General features: G+C 44.5%; 1 protein-coding gene across 3 annotated transcripts in view; it reads left to right on the forward strand.

Moving 5' to 3' along the window:
* Positions 1-19,540, forward strand: part of AKAP12 (A-kinase anchoring protein 12) — a 116,460-nt gene that overhangs the window by 64,608 nt on the left and 32,312 nt on the right. For all 3 annotated transcript variants that reach the window (XM_055390858.1, XM_019029572.3, XM_063707955.1), the window contains one exon: positions 555-711. In XM_055390858.1, the coding sequence (XP_055246833.1) occupies positions 555-711 (157 nt within the window). The remainder of the gene's footprint in view (positions 1-554; positions 712-19,540) is intronic.

Genomic DNA, 19,540 nt, shown 5'->3' on the forward strand with positions numbered 1-19,540 from the left:
TACTTGATTCATTCTCAAGGGCTCTGTTTATTGTTATTTGTTCTATGTATGCCTCCTTCATGACAGTTTCCACAGCTGCAGTTTAGTAATTATTTGTTTAAAAGTCTGCCTTCTGACTTGTTCAGTCAATTATGCTTAACCTGCATCTAATCACAAGGAAACATTATTTATTATTTTAAAGTAAAATAGAGGTTTTAAAGTCTGCCTTCCATAGTAATTTGTAAGCTCAAAGCTCTGGGAAACACATCTGATTTTTTCATGGTTATATTTGAAATAGGTCTGGAAAGGTGAATGTATGTATCTGGTGTTCCAATGAATGAATTAATGAGTGGATGAATGGCTGGTGGGTACACTTACCCAGATACAAGGCCCTATCTGCTTGTAAGGTAGCTGGATCTTTCAGACAAATATAAGACTTAACTCTTCATTGTTTTTGAACTTCTTTTTCTCTGTATTTCTTCTTTCACTGGTTTATATTCTGGAAGTTAATGCCTTGTTTCTGACTTGGTCATGAGGACTGAAATTAAGTTTCTATGGCTTTGTCTTTCCCATAGCTCCTACAGAAGAATGGTCAGCTGTCCACCATCAATGGCGTAGCTGAGCAAGATGAGCTCAGCCTCCAGGAGGGTGACCTGAATGGCCAGAAAGGAGCCCTGAACGCTCAAGGAGCCCTAAACAGCCAGGAGGAAGAAGAAGTCATTGTCACAGAGGGTAAGCCGCCCCTTCAGGAACTGGAAGGCACACAGCACTTGCAACAAACTTTGGACTCAGCAGAAAATATGCTGTCATACTGCCTGGTGGTGGATTGATGTTAATAGCAAAAACAATCAATTGGTTACAAAAGGAAGTATTTATCTGACCATTTGGATACCCCCTATACTTAGACCTTGAAGTTATGTTTCCTTTTTCTTATCTGGAACTTGATGCTTTTAAAATTATTGTTGCTTTGTCCCAGCTACTTGTCTGGAGTTGAATGTGAATTCTTGTTGGAAACAGAAGTCATGGTTGCTTTAAAAGAGTCATTATCTCTCCCTCTAGAGAGGAGCCTGCTATACTTGTACAACTTTTTCTGATAGGCGCATTGCAAGGCACGTACCCCTCTTTGCTTAAACTATGATGTGCTGCGTGTTTTATAGCTCTTGAGCCTAGAGATCTTCGAGGAATGGTTATTGAAGAGTGACCGTTTGGACACAGTATTGGGATTTGATTTTTACCCATATAGGGGGTGAGGAACCGTATCTTGAGGTCAGAATTGAGAGCATGTGGACCAGTAAGTCTCTTGTGAAAAGCGAAAGGCTGCATGTTGAAGAAGGACCTTGAGCTCATTGTTCCATTTAATCATAAATAAAGGGATAACCAATAACTGCTATCAAAGATATGTAAAATGATGATTCGGCATGCAGTAAATTGATTCGTGTAATATGAATAAGAGAGACAAATGAAGGGGAAAGTCCTTTCACAGGAGATTCAACATAGCCTCACTTAGATGAGATTCTTCAAACATGTGGAACCTGTTTTTCTTCTTGTTTGATGCCCCCACAGAGCTGCTTCAAGCAGGGAGCTGCTTTTGAAGTTGGTGGGAATAGTTATCTGTATATAGCACCACAGGCACAATATAAAGTTAGAAATATACACAGTCTCACAGGCGGAGTATTTGCATGACCTAGTGTGAGAGTTTCAAATAATTTTCACCCAAATGATTGGAATGGACCCAACTCAAATTCCCAAGTCCAAAGCTTTGTCTTTCCCATGTTAACTTTTGAATCAAGTCAAGCACCAGCAACATGTGAGCTTACTATGACCAAGTCTGTAAGGTTAAGACAAGGCAACTTCGTGACTACCAAATGAATTGTGCCAGGGATGAGAGCTGCAGGGTTCAGGTGGAGCAGTCACTTGAGGTGAGAGGGGAGATTAGGGGGAGGCTGGATTTAGATGTGTGTAAACAAGGAATGCCAGCAAAAGTGAGGAGAATAATAACAGCCAACACTTTATGTGCTTTTATTATAGGGCCCAGAGAGGTGCCTTTCGTGCGTTTTCACCTTTAATAGTTACAGCAACCCTATGAAGTAGGTGATATTGTTCCCAAGATGCAAATCCAGATCAGCAGATTCCAAAACCACTTAACCACTGTGCTCTCACTGTGCCGGGCAGGTTCGGAGGCTGGTGTGTTGGAACAGCCTAGCCCCTGCAAAGAGTTTTTATTGAAGGGTGTAGAATGAAAGCCCAGAAGGGAAAAGGGGCCAGATAACAGGGCCCTGAAAGCAGAGTGGAGTTTAGAAAGTATTTAGTGGACAACGTGTGATCACTGAACTGTGCCACCAAAGGGGTGCCAGAGGCTTCTTGTCTGACTTAGGTGATCTGTAGGATGGGTAAGAGGAGGGAGGGATGGGGCAGGGACACACTTTTTTTCATAGAATCCCAAATAGCCTGAAATTCTTTTTTAATCTGTGGCATGTTTACTGGAGGTCTTAAGGTTATCTTCCCTTAGTCCAGATGTGATTTCTTTTACATTTCAGCCACGTGGGTAAACACTGATTTTCACAGTGAGTGATTCAGTCCCTCCCCTGTGACTATTCCATCATCTCCCTGAGGTGACCTAGGCTTCTGACCACGGCCTCGGAGGTCTGAGCAAATATCAAATCCCCCATGCAGGAAGGGTGGTGATTTTTATTTTTTATTTTTTGAGACGGCGTCTCACTCTGTCGCCCAGGCTGGAGTGCAGTGGCTTGAGCTCGGCTTACTGCAACATCTGCCTCCCCCCGCACATCCCCCGCCCCCGGCTCCAGTGATTCGCCTGCCTCAGCCTCCTAAGTAGCTGGGACGTGCCACCACACCTGGCTAATTTTTGTATTTTTAGTAGAAACGGGGTTTCACCATGTTGGCCAGGCTGGTTTCGAACTTCTGACCTCAAGTGATATGCCCGCCTCAGTGCCCCAAAGTGGTGGGATTACAGGCGTGAGCCGCCACGCCCAGCTGTGGAAGAGTGGTAACTAATATACATTTTTTGTTGTTGTTGTTGTTTGTTTATTTTGAGACAGGGTCTTGCTGTATCACCCAGGCTAGAGTGCAGTGGCATGATTTCGGCTAACTGCAACCTCTGCCTTCCAGGTTCAAGTGATTCTCCTGCCTCAGACTCCTGAGTAGCTGGGATTACAGGTGCCTTCCATCATGCCCAGCTAACTTTTGTATTTTTAGTAGAGCCAAGGTTTCACCATGTTGGCCAGTATGGTCTTGAACTCCTGACCTCAAGTGATCCGCCCGCCTCAGCCTCCCAGAGTGCTGGAATTACAGACGTGAGCCACCGTGACCAGCCAATTAATATACCTTGTCCTTCCCAAGATCTTGAAAAGGCCTTGACCTCTAGGAAAAAAGAGCTAGATGTGCCTCCATACCATAGCCCAGGGCTACAGAGGCTACCCACCAGAGGTGTTTCTGGATGCCTTACTTTTGGGGTGAGCTTTTGCTGTTCTAGGTCCAACTGCTATTCTCTTGGTTTATTAGGTTCTCTGTGGCAACTTGGCATACTCCTTTTGTTTTTTTCTTTCTCTTTTTTTCTGCCTGGCAGATGATAATTAATAGCCTGACAATGTAAATACAGACAGAATCTTCGTGTTAACTTATTAAACAGCATTTTTCCGTGCTTTTGACATCAGTGACAGCTCATGATTAGGTTTTTGTTTAGTTTTGTTTTGAGACGGAGTCTCACTCTGTCACCCAAGCTGGAGTACAGTGGCGTGATCTTGGCTCACTGCAGTTTCCGCCTCCCGGGTTCAAGCAATTCTCCTGCCTTAGCCTCTCAAGTAACTGGGATTACAGGCATGCACCACCACGCCTGGCTAATTTTTGTATTTTTAGTAGAGATGGGGTTTCACCATGCTGGCCAGGCTGGTCTCGAACTCCTGACCTAAGGTGATCCGCCTGCCTTGGCCTCCCAAAGTGCTGGGATTACAGGCTTGAGTCACCGTGCCCGGCTCGCTCATGATTAGGCTTTATGGTTGCTTCCAGAAATCAGAATTCTATACAACAGTTTGCTGTAGGATAGACAAAGGCATAATTTGGCATGTGACACTGACCTGTAGGATTTGGGACACCTTTGTTTCTACCACTGTCCACTCAAATAAGAAGAGAACTGACCCATTTTGGTCCCTGGGAGGACTGGCCCACAGTGGATTTGGTCCTGCTGTAGATAAAATAGCAAGATCAACTGATGGGAGAAAATAATGAACAAGGGCCATTCCTACTGGAGGGTTTTTACTTTACAGTGGCAGACAAAGCTAGAGGTGAAATTATTTTTCCCATTTTGATTCACTTGCTCTTTCTAAAACTGGAAATACTGGTAGTTCAGAACCAACCCTCCTCCTATAATGAAAACAGAATTCTGCTGCTTTGTAAGCTTTCTTAAATGTTAGAAAGAAGGAACCGCGTATAAATATTGTCTAAACTCTACAGCAGGGTCTGATATATGTAGATTTGGGGAGGGGGCTTGATTATGTCATTTGGTGGACTTCTATAAGAGCATACACAATGAGGCATGGACACAAACATTTATTTATAATGAAAATAAACACAACTAATTACCTTAGCCTTGGCGAGCAGTCCCTTTCTTCTGAGCTTTGGGATTTTCAGTTTATACAAACAGCTTATATAGAAATGCAACTGGGCTTCCTCTCCCTAACTAAAAAGTGCTGTCATGCTGTGCTGTTCCTAGCATTCACAGAGACTGCACAAGTGCCATTGGTTTTGGGCAAATCTGCTTCTACCGAAAAGATAAAAAAAGAAAAAGAAAAAGAAAAGCTCCCTTTCCGCAACCCCAATTATCGATCGTTTTATAGTCTATGGCTTGTATGGTCTTCTTTGTTAAGAACCCAAACAAGAGGCTGGGCTCAGTGGCTCACACCTGTAATCCCAGCCCTTTGGGGGGCCTAGGCGGGTGGATCACCTCAGGGTCAGGAGGTCGAGACCAGCCTGGCCAACATGGTGAAACCCTGTCTCTACTAAAAATACAAAAAATTAGCTGGGCGTGGATGGCAGATGCCTGATATCCCAGCTACTCAGGAGGCTGAGGCAGGAGAATCGCTTGAACCCGGAGGCGGAGGGTACAGTGAGCTGAGATCACGCCACTGCACTCCAGCCTGGGCAACAAGAGCGAAACTCCATCTCAAAAAAAAAAAAAACAAAAACAAAACAGAAACCCAAACAAGAATGATTTTTAAAACATTGTATCTTGGGCTGAGACCAATTTTAGATTTAAAACTTTTGCAGGCTGGGTGCGGTGGCTCACGCCTGTAATCACAGCACTTTGGGAGGCCAAGGCTTGGGTCCAGGATTTTGAGATCAGCCAACATGGTGAAACCCTGTCTCTATATTTTTTTTAACTTTTGGTAATTAGAACAACTTTGAAATTTAAATGTGAAATTCAATCTTAGTGTCTGTTAGGCAGATGATTTTTTTTTCCCCGAACAGTTGAGGAAAATCAGTTACTCAAAAAGCAACACCTTATTTATTTTGATAATAGCATATTTGATTTTGAAATAAAGTGTCTGCAAAACTCATTGCCATATACAAGTAATCCAGTGATTATCTCAGGTCTTCATACATTTGAATTAATCACTTACAGTGCAGTTATTTGTTTTCTTTTTGAGATTTGCGTCTCTGCAGAGTACGTACAGCAAACATTTTAAAGCATGTGAAAACCATCTTTTCTCCAACCTTCACAGGTCACATTTGTTTCTGTGAGCAAACAAACAATGGCGGTCTTTTCCTTAGCTTTAGAAAGTTTTTTTTTTAAAGAGGCTTGCTCTGTCACCCAGGTCAGAGTGCAGTAGTGCAATCATGGTTCGACGTAGCCTCAAACTTCTGGGCACATGTGATCCTCCTGGCTCAGCCTTCCCAGTAGTTAAGACTAGAGGCATGTGCCACTGCGCCAGATAGTTCTTTAAAATGCTTTTGTAGAAACAGGTTCTTGCCATGTTGCCCAGGCTGGTCTCAAATTCTTGGCTTCAAGCTTCCTTCCACGTCAGCCTCCCAAAGTCTTGGGACTACAGAAGTGAGCCACCACAGCCAGCCTTAAATAATTTTTGTTCACACCCTTTGTGTACCCAGAGTTGAGGATATTTACACCAGCAGCAACGGAGCAGGAAGCAGCTGGGTGCTCTGACCTTGGCATTTGCCACTCTGGGGCCAGCTGCTTTAAAACTGTCAGCCAGTGACCAGATGAACCAGGCCTTGTTACACTAATCAGATAATGGTATAGAGGCGGCTCCCGGTGTGTGCATGTGGACCACCACTGTGACACCAGCTGTGATCACACCCCCCACCCCCAGGGAAAAATGAAAAACAAAAACCCTCAAAATGCTGTCGCTTAAAGCAGAAGTCTTTGAGAGGATGTATTTCTTAACGTTTTACAGGATTCCACTTTTCTACATCTGAGTATTTTCCCCCAGATATAGTAACAAATACAACACTATAGAGAATTTCATTTTTCTAATGGCACTTAATGTCATCGTCTGCTTTTATTAAATTTGCCATTTGAACCCACCAGCTCCTGGTGTACAGTTCCTCTGGGAAACAGAAAGGCCGAAAGGTTACCGCCAGATAATCCCAGCCCTCCCTAAAGATCTTGTTACCTTACAGAAAATCCATTCTGAGTTAAAAGTCGTTCTTCTTTGCTTTGAACATTTAATAACTTTATCTGTATGGTAGGCACCCTCAGACCTGCTCTGAGCCTCTTCAAAGATGAGTCCCCCACCCCATACCTGTTTCCTCTGCAAGAGGCTGCTTTCTCTGCCCAGAAGGAATATTTTTATGATTTGATTCCTTTTCTATTTCAGTTTTCAAATTGTGACATCATTGGTATCTTGTTAGAAGTGCCTGTCACCCACATTACAGCCCTCCACTCCTCCTTTCCTTTTCTCTACACCAGTTGTTAACATCTGGCATTTGACATCTGTCTCTCACTCTCACTTCGGCTAAAATATAAGAATCAAGCCCAGGTGCGGTGACTTACAACTGTAATCCCAGCACTTTGGGAGGCCGAGAAGGGCGGATCACTTGAGCCCAGGAGTTCGAGACCAGTCTGGGAAGCATAGTGAGACCCTTGTCTCTACAAATGTTTAAAAAAATTAGCTGGACGTGGTGGTGCACGCCTGTATTCCCAGTTGCTTGGGAGGCTAAGGTGGGAGGATCGCTTGACTTGAGCCCAGGAGTTTGAGGCTGCAGTGAGCCATGATTGCACCACTGTACCAGCCTGGGCAACAGATTGAGACCCTGTCTCAAAAAATAAAATATAAGAATCATGAGGACGGCCGGGCGCGGTGGCTCACGCCTGTAATCCCCACACTTTGGGAGGCCGAGGTGGGCGGATCACGAGGTCAGGAGATCCAGACCATCCAGGCTAACACGGTGAAACTCCGTCTCTACTCAAAATACAAAAAAATTAGCCGGGCATGGTGACGGGCGCCTGTTGTCCCAGCCACTTGGGAGGCTGAAGCAGGAGAATCGCTTGAACCTGGGAGGTGGAGGTTGCAGTAAGCCGAGATCGTGCCACTGCACTCCAGCCTAGGCTACAAGAGGGAGACTCTGTCTCAAAAAAAAAAAAAAAAAAAAGAATCATGAGGGCAGAGATTTCTTGGGATGGGAATTCGGAGGGTGGTCCATGGCAGGAGATGGGGTGAGGGGGGCTGTTTAGTTCAGTGCTGAATCCTCCGAGCCTGGACCAGTAGCTGGAACAGAGGTAGTACTCAGCAAATATTTGAATAAATGAAGACACAGTTTTCAGTTGGAGTTCACAGTATTACATTTATAATCATCTAGGTGAGGAGGATCTGTTGGCTTTAACTCTGTATCAATTCATTTCCTGCTTAAAGACTGCGGCTTTGTACGTTTTATCCAAGGCTCTCTTTCCTTTGTTGCATCAGCACTGACAAAGCCAGACCCTTTCCAGGATCGCACCATGCTGGGTTCTCACAGGTGCTTGCTGTTGGTTAGCCAGGTGTTGCCTGGAAACATGAAATCGGACCCTGACCTGCACGTGATTAAATGTGGATTCCTAGTAACGCTATCAAACACAAGTGCCCAATAGATAAAGAGAGGGGTCCCCTTGCACACACTTTGGTATTTCAAATACAATATTATAGCATGACATTTTCTCAAGCTGTATCCTGTTTTGTAATGTTTTGAAGACTGGAGGGAACACACACAAAATAGGCCTTGAACTTAGGTAAAAGTACTATGCTATGTGATTTCTGGGAACTGGTTTTAATTCATTCTCCTGCTCTGCAGCAATTGTTTTTAATGTGGCTGCACTGAAATTACTTATGTCATTGACAAATTTCTGGTCCAAATATTTCACTGCCTTCATCCTTAAAGAAACACAGATTTATTTTTCTGTAATCAGCAGTCAAGATGTTTTTCTCTGAACTATATTCAAGTCTGACAGTGCAGTGAACTTTTCTTTTTCCTTCTGACTTAACAAAAGGAGTGAGGAAGAAGGACAGCAAGACTTCTGTTCACCCTTTCTCCCCTTCGTAAATCAACTAATTCTAGAGCACTAGACATGGCTAAGACTGCTTTAATTACTACTTTTTGCATGATCTTGATTTGAATACATTTCTTTATCTCATTGCAAGTCAGTTTTCATCTATGAAATGAGCATCCCCACCCATCTCCGAAATTCTGTGGCTAATATCGATATGACTAGTTATATGGGTACTAAAAATGAAATAGTGGGTTAGCTAATGAAGACACCCAAGCGACCTGAAGCAGGCAGCAATCCACTTGGTAATTCCATTATGCCTTTTTATAAAAATACTTTTATGGCTTTTCTAATTTTTTTTTTTTCGGAGACAGAGTCTCCGAACTCTCCCAGGCTGAAGTACAGTGGTGCAGTCTCAGCTCACTGCAACCTCTGCCTCCTGGGTTCAAGCAATTCTCATGCCTCAGGCTCCTGAGTAGCTGGAATTACAGGCGTGCACCACCACGCCCGGCTAATTTTTGTATTTTAGTAGAGATGGGGTTTTGCCATGTTGACCATGGCTGGTCTCAAACTCTTAACCTCAAGTCATCCACCCACTTCAGCCTCCCAAGTGCTGGGATTACAGGCATGAGCCACCGCACCCGGCCTCTAATCTGATCTTAAAAGCCATTTTCTAGATTTGAAGTTTTAATTTAATTAAACAAAAGTTCAAGGGGGGAATTTTATTCAAAAATATCTTGAAACATAATCCTCTTGGTGTCAAAGAATAAGATAAATCCCTTCACAAATGTGGCCACCAAACGTCATCCCATCCCCCCATATGTGGTCTGCTGAATGACTGGCGGTCAGGACTGTGTAATAGGGATTGGTTATAGCCAGGGATGGGGGAAAGCAGTTGGTAAATGCCATAGCTGCTTGCCCTAAAGATTTTCAGTCAGCCTTGGAGATGTTACCTATAAATCTCTATAGTTCGGAGGCCACTCAAGTCCACTTTCAAATTGGGTCCATGTTCTGGCCCATTTGAGAAGGAGCCAGGCAAGTCAGGCTGTAGGCTTGCCCAAGTAACAGTCTAAGAATTAGGCCCTTTTCTGCTGGGCACAGTGGCTCACGCCTGTAATCCCAGCACTTTGGGAGGCTGAGGTGGGTGGATCACAAGGTCAGGAGTTCGAGACCAGCCTGGGCAACATAGTGAAACCCCGTCCTACTAAAAATACAAAAATTAGCCCGGCATGGTGGCATGCAGCTGTAGTCCCAGCTATTCGGGAGGCTGAGGCAGGAGAATCGCTTGAACCCCGTAGGCGAGGGTTGCAGTGAGCCGAGATCACACCATTGCACTCCACCCTGGGCAACAGAGTGAGACTGTGTCTCAAAAAAAAAAAAAAGATTTAGGCCCTTTTCCTTGAAGGGACTGAGGTGGTCCACAAGGAGTGGCTCTCTGATTGTAACTAAGCCACTAATGGAGACATGCAATTATTTTAGCTGTTGTCTTAGTCCGTTCAGGCTGTTGTAACAAAATACCTTAGACCAGGTAATTTATAAGCAACAGAAATTTATTTCTTACAGTTCTGGAGGCTGGGAAGTCCCAGATCAAGGCACCAACAGAATCAGAGTCTTGTGAGGTCCCACTTTCTCTGGATGGTGCCACCTATGTGTTCTCATGTGGCAGAAGAGCAGAGGGGACAAACAAACTCCCTTAAGCCTCTTATATGAGGGCACTAATCCCATTCATGAGTGCTCCATCCCGAGGCTGATCACCTCCCAAAGGCCCCACCCTCTAATATCATCACCTTGGTGATTAGGTTTCAACATATGAAATTTTTTGTGGGGAGGGACACAAACATTCAGACTGTGGCTGTTTTATTTATGGAATGAAAATCTTTTAGGCATTTTCTCAAGGACTGACTCACCTTGAGTGTAAAACAGTTTCAGTGTCACCTAATTTACAGTAACTTTTACATGATTAAGGCAATGATATAGTCTAGAGCATGATGTCTCTGTATTATAGTGTATTGGTCCACTCTCACACTGTTATAAAGAACTGCCCAAGACTGGGTAGTTTATAAAGGAAAGCGGTTTAATTGACTCACAGTTCTGCAGGGGCGGGGAGGCCCCAGGAAACTTAACAATAATGGCGGAAGGGGAAGCAAACACATCCTTCTTCACATGGCAGCAGGAAGAAGAAGTGGCGAGCAAAAGGGGGAAGAACCCCTTATAAAACCACCAGATATCATGAGAACTCACTCACTATCATGAGAACAGCATGAGGGTAACTGCCCCCATGATTAATTTTCCTCCCACTGAGTTCCTCCCATTAAACATGGGGATTATGGGAACTACAAGTCAAGATGAGATTTGGGTGGGGACACAGACAAACCATATCATATAGAAAAGGATGCTTTGATAATGTCTGAAGATATATTCTCTGGGCTTAAAATTCAACAACTGTTTAGCCTGTTAATCAAGATTTATTCCTGCATATCATGCTTTGAATTGTTTTCAAATTGCTCTTTACTTCAAGTATCAGTATAGCCTGATATCAGGTAGTTTTCCTCCGACCTCTAGTGTTAACCAGTGCATGCATTAGTCATTCAGGTGAAAAGTGCTATGTGCTAGATTGAATTAATTGAGTGAACTGGTTGCTTTCATGTGTCTTAACATGGACGTGCAATATTTGGACCAACCGCAGGCATAAGGTCATTATCCCCCTGTATTAATTTGCTAAGGTTGTCATGACAAAATACTCGACTGGTGGTTCAAACAACAGAAATTTATTTTCTCACAGTTCTGGAGGCTGGAGGTCCGAGATCTTGGTGTTGCAGGTTTGGTTCCTCCTGAGGCCTCTCTCTTTTGCTCGCAGACGGCCGCCTTCTCACTGTATCGTCACATGGTCTTTCCTCTGTGCACATGCACATTCCTGGTCTCTTGGTGTGTCCAAATTTCCTGTTCTTGTAATTTTTTTTGAGACACGGTATCGCTCTGTCACCCAGGCTGGAGTGCAATGGCGCGATCTCGGCTCACTGCAACCTCCACCTCCGGGTTTCAAGCAATTCTCCTGCCTCAGCCTCTCGAGTAGCTGGGATTAAAGGCTTGCACCACCACACCTGGCTAATTTTTGTATTTTTAGTAGAGGCGGGGTTCTACTCTTCACCATGTTGGCCAGGATGGTCTCGAACTCCTGACCTCAAGTGATCAGCCCGCCTTGGCCTCTCAAAGTGCTGGGATTACAGGCGTGAGCCACCACACCCGCCCAGGACTCCTGTTCTTATTAGGGCCCAGGCTAATGGCCTCATTTTAACTTAGTCACTTCGTTAAAGGCCCTGTCTCCAAATGCAGTAACTTTCTCAAGTACTGGGAGTTAGGAATTCAAATGTGAATTTTGAGGGGGACACAGTTCAGCTCATAACACCGCCTGCATGAGTGATCCACTGGAAAGTCACATTTGGGAGCAGAGAAATGTTAGTAGAAGGGAGCTTTGAGGCTCTGAACCAGGAGCCTACCCCCGTGCAGGAGGCTCTTCTGCTTAACCACTTGAAGGTTTGCGGAGTTTTCTCCATAAAAGGAAGACATTTATTCCCCTGGAGCTAAAATATGCCTCCCTCCAACTGCTCTTCTCTGTTCCCAGGGCTGCCTTGTGGAACTACAGAGAATAAACTCACCTCCTTTTTCCACATGGCAGCCCTCTAAGTATTTGAAAACATTTATCATGTCTTTCCTTTAATCTTTTCTTCTCTAGGCAAAACATCTCCCGAGAAAATAACCTGTCTCACATTAAAAGAAAAACTCCAGGGCTTATATATATTTCAGATAGGAATGTGCTTGATGGAAGCTTGCCAAACATCACTGGGTTTCAATTTCAGTATCCCCAGTTTTAAGAACAATTTCTTTCTCAGACTCTTTAAAACATGAGAACAACTTAGTTTGCTTTAAGCCAAATATTATATACTGAAAGAATTGACTGGAGGACATGAGTCATTGATACTGAAGTACGTGACTGCTGGTATAAGGGAATCCCTTACCTCAAGGATGTTGCAAAATGAGCTGAAGTCAAATAAAGTGAAGAAAACATCAATATATGTTGACATGGATTCCTAACCCTGGAATGATCAGTCACCCTTCTGGTACTTCACTCAACAAGATGATTAGCATACAGCCTTACACAATGCAGTAGCTAGAGATTAGAGCAAGAGAATTCCTGCTTTCCAGATAACTGTTAGCTGTAAATAAAGTGGCAGATTGATAGTGTCCAACCAAATAGTCAGGGAGCAGAGCCAGGGTCTGCTCTCAAGCAGCCTCCTGCCGAGCTCTGAGCCGCAAGCGCTGTGACCTCACTGTGTAAGCTTAGCATTATGGACTGAAGGTTTGTGTCCCTCTAAATGTACATGTCGAAATCCTAACTCTAAGGTGATGTGGTATTTGGAGGGAAAGCCTTTGCGAGGTACTTAGGTCATGAGGGTGGAGCCCTCATGAATGGGATTAGTGTCCTTATAAAAGGGGCCACTTCCCTTTCACCATGTGAGGTTATAGGGAGCAGTCTGCAGTCCAGAAGAATCCGGGATTACCAGATCCCAACCACACTGGCCTCCTGATCTCTGACTTTCAGCCTGCAGGATTGTGGAAAATAAAAGTGTTCCTTGTGTATAAGCCACCTGGTTTATATGGTGCTTTTATAGCAGCCCAAATGGACTAGGACAATGAACAAAAAGTATGATGTCTTCTCATGCTTGTCAAAATCTTGGTCCTAAGTATTCCCCTAATCAAGTCCATTTCTGTTGAGTATGTTCAAATACCTTAGGATTCTTGGTCAGTGTTATCTTGATAGATGTCTGGCCATTGGAATCTGATGCTGTTTCGAGTCTTCATCCCTTATGTCGCTCATGGACTCCTTTTGGTCTTCAGTCTTCTGAATATCTTGTAATGAGGACTCTCCACGTGAATCCGTTTCCATTCAATGTGCTGGGTTCTTTGAGCTCTTTCAGTCTAGAAACTCATGCACTTGGCTGGACGCAGTGGCTCATGCCTGTAATTCCAGTGCTCTGGGAGGCCAAGGTGGGAGGATCACTTGAGCCCAGGAGTTTGAGACTAGCCTGGGCAACACAGCAAGACCCCGTCTCTACAAAAAAATAAAAATAAAAAAAATTATCTAGGTGTGGTGTTGCATGCCTGTAGTTCCAGCTACTCCAGAGGCTCAGGCAGGAGAATCGCTTGAGCCCAGGAGGTTGAGGTTGCAATGAATCTCACCATTTACACTCTAGCCTGGGTGACAGAGTGAGACCCTGTCTCTAAGAAAAGAAAAGAAAAATTCATGTACCTCATTTCTGGGAAATTGTTTTACATATATCTATACCTTTTCATTTGGTCTATTTCATAGAATTGCCTAGGTAAAGAAATAAATATATGTGGACTCAAGGAGAGAAATAATATTTATTCTACATCACTTTTATTTGAGTTTTTAATGTTTATTTTCCCGTTGCTTTTTAAAGTGATTTTAAAATTCTCTTTTAGTGTTTCTGTTGTATCATAACAATTCCTTTGAGGAACTATTCTTCAGAGTATTTATCTTGGATTTTGAATAGCAATACCCATGTCTATACAAACATGTCCAGTTCAACTAGACCATAAAACTCAATTAGTTGGTATTTATCTATGTGCATAGCATGCAGCAGAGAGCCTGCCCATCCTGTAGATAACCTGACAGTGTCATTTAGATTCAGGGTGTGTATAGATAGATAGATACAGACAGATATCTATCTATACACACCCTGAATCTAAATGACAGGTATCTATCTATCTATCTATCTATCTATCTATCTATCTATCTACTATCTATACCTATCTAGATATAGATAGATATCTAGATAGATAGATATATTTCCTCTTTTACAGTTATCCAATTTGGAGCTGTATTTCACTCAACTTTAAATTATCTTGGAGCATTTCAAAGGAATAACAGGAGGTGAGGTCACCCCACTGATTGCCAGGGTTGACTTGGCTGATCGGGCTGGCTAGGCGGGTGTCCCCTTCCTCCCTCACCACTCCATGGGCGTCCCTCCCGAAGCTGCACACTTGGTCGAAGAGGATGACCATCCCTGATAGAGGAGGACTGGTCTTCGGTCAAGGGTGTACAAGTAGCTGCGCTTCCCTGCTAGAACCTCCAAACACGCGCTCAAGGTCCATTTAAAGGAATAACAGTGGCATCGATTCTCCCTTCTATTTCATCTGTCCTTTTCCAGCAAGAAGAAAAGAGACCCTACTGGTTTTTGGCTTCTTTTCCTCCAAGGGTGATGCCAGGTTAAAGAGAAAATGAGAGGAGAGGAGGCCAGGGAGGGTTGCAAGTCCATTCTTCCATTCCTTGACACTCATATTTGGGTTAGATACGTAAGCATCCTTGGAGGAAGTTGGAGAGCCTAATATTGGTTTTAATTCTGAGTGTAGTGGTCCCTGTCCCCTTCCTTTCAGGAAAAATAGAGGAAAGTAGCCTGCTTTATTGCAGCCGTCTGTCCGCTGGTCCCGCCTCCAGACTGCCCACTCCGAGGCCTCTGCTGTTCTCTTCCTGTGTCACTGCTTGGTTTTTTGTTTTTGTTTTTTATAGAGATGGGATCTTGCTGTGTTGCCCAGGCTGGTCTCGAACTCCTGGCCTCAAGCAGTCCTCCCATCTCGGCCTCCCCAAGTGCTGGGATTACAGGCATGAGCCACCTCGCCCGGCCTGTGTCACTACTTTGTGCTGTCACACTGTGGACCACTGTTTCCATGTTTTAATCCTCTCCACATGAGGCTTCGCTGCCGCTTTCTCCCTCATTGCCCCTAATCCCTGTCCATTCCCAGGGTCCTTTTTCAGATTCCTCTCCCTCAGGGTTCCAGGCCATTCTTATTTCATGGACATCATTCCGTTCGGGTGATCCCACAGATTCGCACTGCATCTTTCATCTTGTGGGCACGGTGACTTTGGACTCCTCCCTCACCTTCGTCACTACCGCGTCCATCTGTTTTGTTGCTTCAGTCTCTTCCTCCCGTCATCACAGCCTGGTTGCCTTTTCTAAATCACAGTCAAATTCGGTGCCACCATCCCCTGCCTCAAGCCTCCAATGGCTCCCTATAGTCTTCAGAACCAGCAGCACAAAGTTCTTTTTTAAAGAAACAAACCAGCTTTTGTGAGCTATAATTCACATACTATGCAGCTGACCCATTTAAAGTACACAGTTCAGTGGTTTTTGCTATATTCACAGAGTTGTATAACCACCCCCACAATCAACTGTGGGACATTTTCTTTTCTTTTTTTTTTTTTTGAGAGGGAGTCTTGCTCTGTTGCCCAGGCTGGAGTGCAATGACGCGATTTCAGCGCACTGCAACCTCCACCTCCTGGGTTCAAGTGATTCTCATGCCTCAGCCTCCCGAGTAGCTGGGATTACAGGCGTGTGCCACAATGTCTGGCTAAATTTTGTATTTTTAATAGAGATGGGATTTCACCATGTTGGCCAGGCTGGTCTTGAACTCCTGACCTCAAGTGATCTGCCCGCCTCGGCCTCCCAAAGTGTTGGGATTATAGGTGTGAGCCACCATGCCTGGCCAGGACATTTTCATTACCTCATAAAGAAACTCCATCCTGGTTAGCTGTCACTCCCTCTCCCGCCAAAACCCCAGTCTTAGGTAACCACTAACTACTTTATGTCTATGGATTTGCCTCTTGTAGACATTTCAAATAAATGGAATTAAACGGTGTATGCTCTTTGGTGACTAGCTTCTTTCACTTAAAGTTTTTTCAATATTCATCTATGTTATAGCATGTTTCAGTACTTTATTTCTTATTACTCTTTATTACTAACCCATTTCCATTAAATAAGCTCAATTTTATTTATCTCTGCATGAGCTGATAGATATTTAGGTTGCTTCCACTTTTGGCTACTAGGAATATTATGCTGTAATGAACATTGATGGACAAGTTTTTGTGTGGGTGTGTATTTCCATTGCTCTTGGTTATATGTCTAGGAGAATTGCTGGGTCATATAATAAATTTATGTTTAACATTCTGAGGAACTACCAGCCTATTTTCCAAAGTGGCTGTACCATTTTACCTTCCCAATAGCAATGTATGAGGGTTCCAGTTTCTCCATTCCTTGTTATTGTGGTCTTCCTTGCCCCCCGCCACCTGCCCCTGTTTTTTAAACCAGGCACATCAGCTTTATGTTGTTGTCTTTTTTTATTTTATTTTATTTTTTTTTAAGACAGTCTCACTTTGTCGCCCAGGCTGGAGTGCAGTGGTGCAATACCATCTTACTGCAACCTCCACCCCTCTGGGTTCAAGCAATTCTTGTGCTTCAGCCTCCTGAGTAGCTGGGATTACAGGCGCCCGCCACCACGCCCAGCTAATCTTTGTATTTTTAGTAGAGATGGGGTTTCATCATGTTGGCCAGGCTGGTCTCGAACTCCTGATCTCGTGATCTGCCCACCTCAGCCTCCCAAAGTGCTGGGATTACAGGTGTGAGCCACCGCGCCCAACCCGTTGTCTTTTTTCTTTTTTGTTATAGTCATCCTAGTGGGTGTGAGGTGGTTTTGATTTGCATTTTTCTAAGGGCTAATAACGTTGGACGTATTTTCATGTGCTCATTGGTCATTTGTATATTTTCTTTAGAGAAATGGCTACTCAGATTCTTTGCTCATTTTTAATGGATAATTTGTTACAAAGTCTTTAACATGTCATTCAAAACCCTTTATAAATATTTTTAGTTTCATCTCCAGTGTTGTCTTCCCCCCAAGCCCCCAACTCCTGGACCTCCCTAAGTAAACTCCGAACCTCATAGCTGTGAGGAACCCACTCATGATTGCCCAAATGTCCTGCTCTTGGCATCTCTGCCCATGCTCGTCTGTCCCTATGGACCGCCTTCCTTTGTGCCCCATGTAGGGAGTGTCCCCTCATCCCTTCAGAGACCAGCTCCAAGGCTACCTCAGAGGTGAGCCAAACTAGAGCTGCCCACTCCTGCCACTGGACATGTCCACCACCCACTCCCGCCACTGGGCGTGTCCACCACCCACTCCTGCCACTGGGTGTGTGCACCATCCACGACTGAGCTCCCCGAGGCCAGGGACAGTATCTAATTTAGATCCCTGGGTGTTTTGCATAATAAATATGGAGCAACAACTTGGTAAATATTTGTTGAGTGAACCATTCAGATTTGGGAAAACACGTTTTCTGTCATCCATCTATGTATTATACAGCAAAATGTTTCCTATAATTCTTGCTTTGGGTGGTGCTGTCTTCCTCTAAAAATCCTAATTTAACAAAAACAGAGAATGGAAATGATAAAAGAAAGTCTCCTGCATTGGACAGTGACCTTAGGTCTCATCTTTACTCCTGCTTTTATCCTAATTGATGACTTTTCTTTGTAAATGCAGACACACAGAGGCTCACTGGGCAGCTGGGCCGTGCACCCTGTCCTTGATCATTCTTAGAGGTAGAGATCAAAGGAGACCCATTGGCTGAGAGAGTCTACAACTTGCCACATGATCTATTGCTCTGCCTTGTGATTTTAATTGCCTCTTTAAGAATATCAAATCAGGCCGGACGCAGTGGCTCATGCCTGTAGTCCCAGCGCTTTGGGAGGCCGAGGCGGGTGGATCACCTGAGGTCAGGAGTTCAAGACCAGCCTGGCCAACACGGTGAAACCCCGTCTCCCTAAAAATACAAAAATTAGCCGAGCATGGTGGCATGCGCCTGTAATCTCAGCTACTTTTGGGAGGCTGAGGCAGGAGAATCACTTGAACCCGGGGGTCAGAGGTTGCAATGAGCCGAGATTGCGTCATTGCACCCCAGCCTGGGTGATAAGAGCGAGACTCCATCTCAAAGAAAAAAGAATATCAAATCAGATGTGTTAGCGTCTTCATGAATGTCATAAAAAGAAATGTTTCAGTGCCAAAACTGAACAGCAGTACAGTGACCTTTGAAAATGTTGTTTAGGGTATTAAATGTGTAACTAGTGACATTTTGTGTGTTTTTCTTTTTCTTCCTATCCAGCTCAGTGGAATAGCTGTTGCGTGTCCCAGTGTTAGAATTTGGACTGATAGAAAGGAGAGGAGCTGGAGATTCATTCTGCTCTGCAAGGGCAGACTCGATTTCAGAAGTGGCACCAGATGATAGCCTTGTGTTGTCCCCAACCACTGGTGCTGAGAAATGATGCAGAACCAAGCCCTCAGATCCCAGATCACCCACGGCTCCTGGGACATCTCTGGGGAAGGGACTTATTAATGTAGACCCTGATGCAACATCCCAAGTCGTCTTTATCCATGATTTGCACAGCCAGGACACTCTGGGGCTGGGATTGGGAGGAGAGGAATGGCCAAGTTGCCCTGCCCCCTTGGCTCTGTGGACTCCAGAAGGATGGTCAGTACCAGCAGCATTTCACACACACCAGCCTCATTATTAAAATTGGAACAATTTGTGAACTAGAGTTGAGACTTCTCTAGAGAAGATAAAAGGTTGGGAAGCAGCTCAGTGGCTGGGTGTGGGAGTCAGCTTCCAGGCAATATCTCACTGAGTCAGGACAAGGCCCATCATTGCCTGTTCCCGCCAGGCTGGGTATTTGCCGGGATGTGAAACGGAAGCCAGGTTTTTGGAGAGGCTGAAGCTGATTTTTGTAACAAGGTCTGGTTACCAGCAAGGAAGCGGCCTTCACGCTGCTCACTCTGGGCCCGAGTGTGGTGCATCGCGCCCCCTGGTGCCCAAAAAACGCAACTACGTGCCATGCCAGCCAGCTCTCCTGGACTTCCATTTTTCCCTGATTCTCCTGTTCCTCGCCCACCCTTCTCTTTGCTGTGCCCACTGTGGTCCATGCCGAGGCTCCCCTCCCTCCTCCCTGCCCCAAGCAATAATGAACAAGATCTTCATTCTCTGAAGAGAAGTGCAATAGTAAAACTTTCCTTTTTGTTTGTGTAGGGGAAGAGCTGGTGTTAATGGGTCAGGCAGGCAAGGCATGAAGTGATAAATAGGGAAAGGATGAAAGAAGGGAACAAACCCAGGGGACCTAACGGACCTACCCTAACAAAAAATTGGAGTACAAAAAAAGTGTATTAAAATTG

This window comes from Gorilla gorilla, chromosome 5, assembly GCF_029281585.2.
Source record: "Gorilla gorilla gorilla isolate KB3781 chromosome 5, NHGRI_mGorGor1-v2.1_pri, whole genome shotgun sequence".
Classification (NCBI taxonomy): Eukaryota; Metazoa; Chordata; class Mammalia; order Primates; family Hominidae; genus Gorilla; species Gorilla gorilla.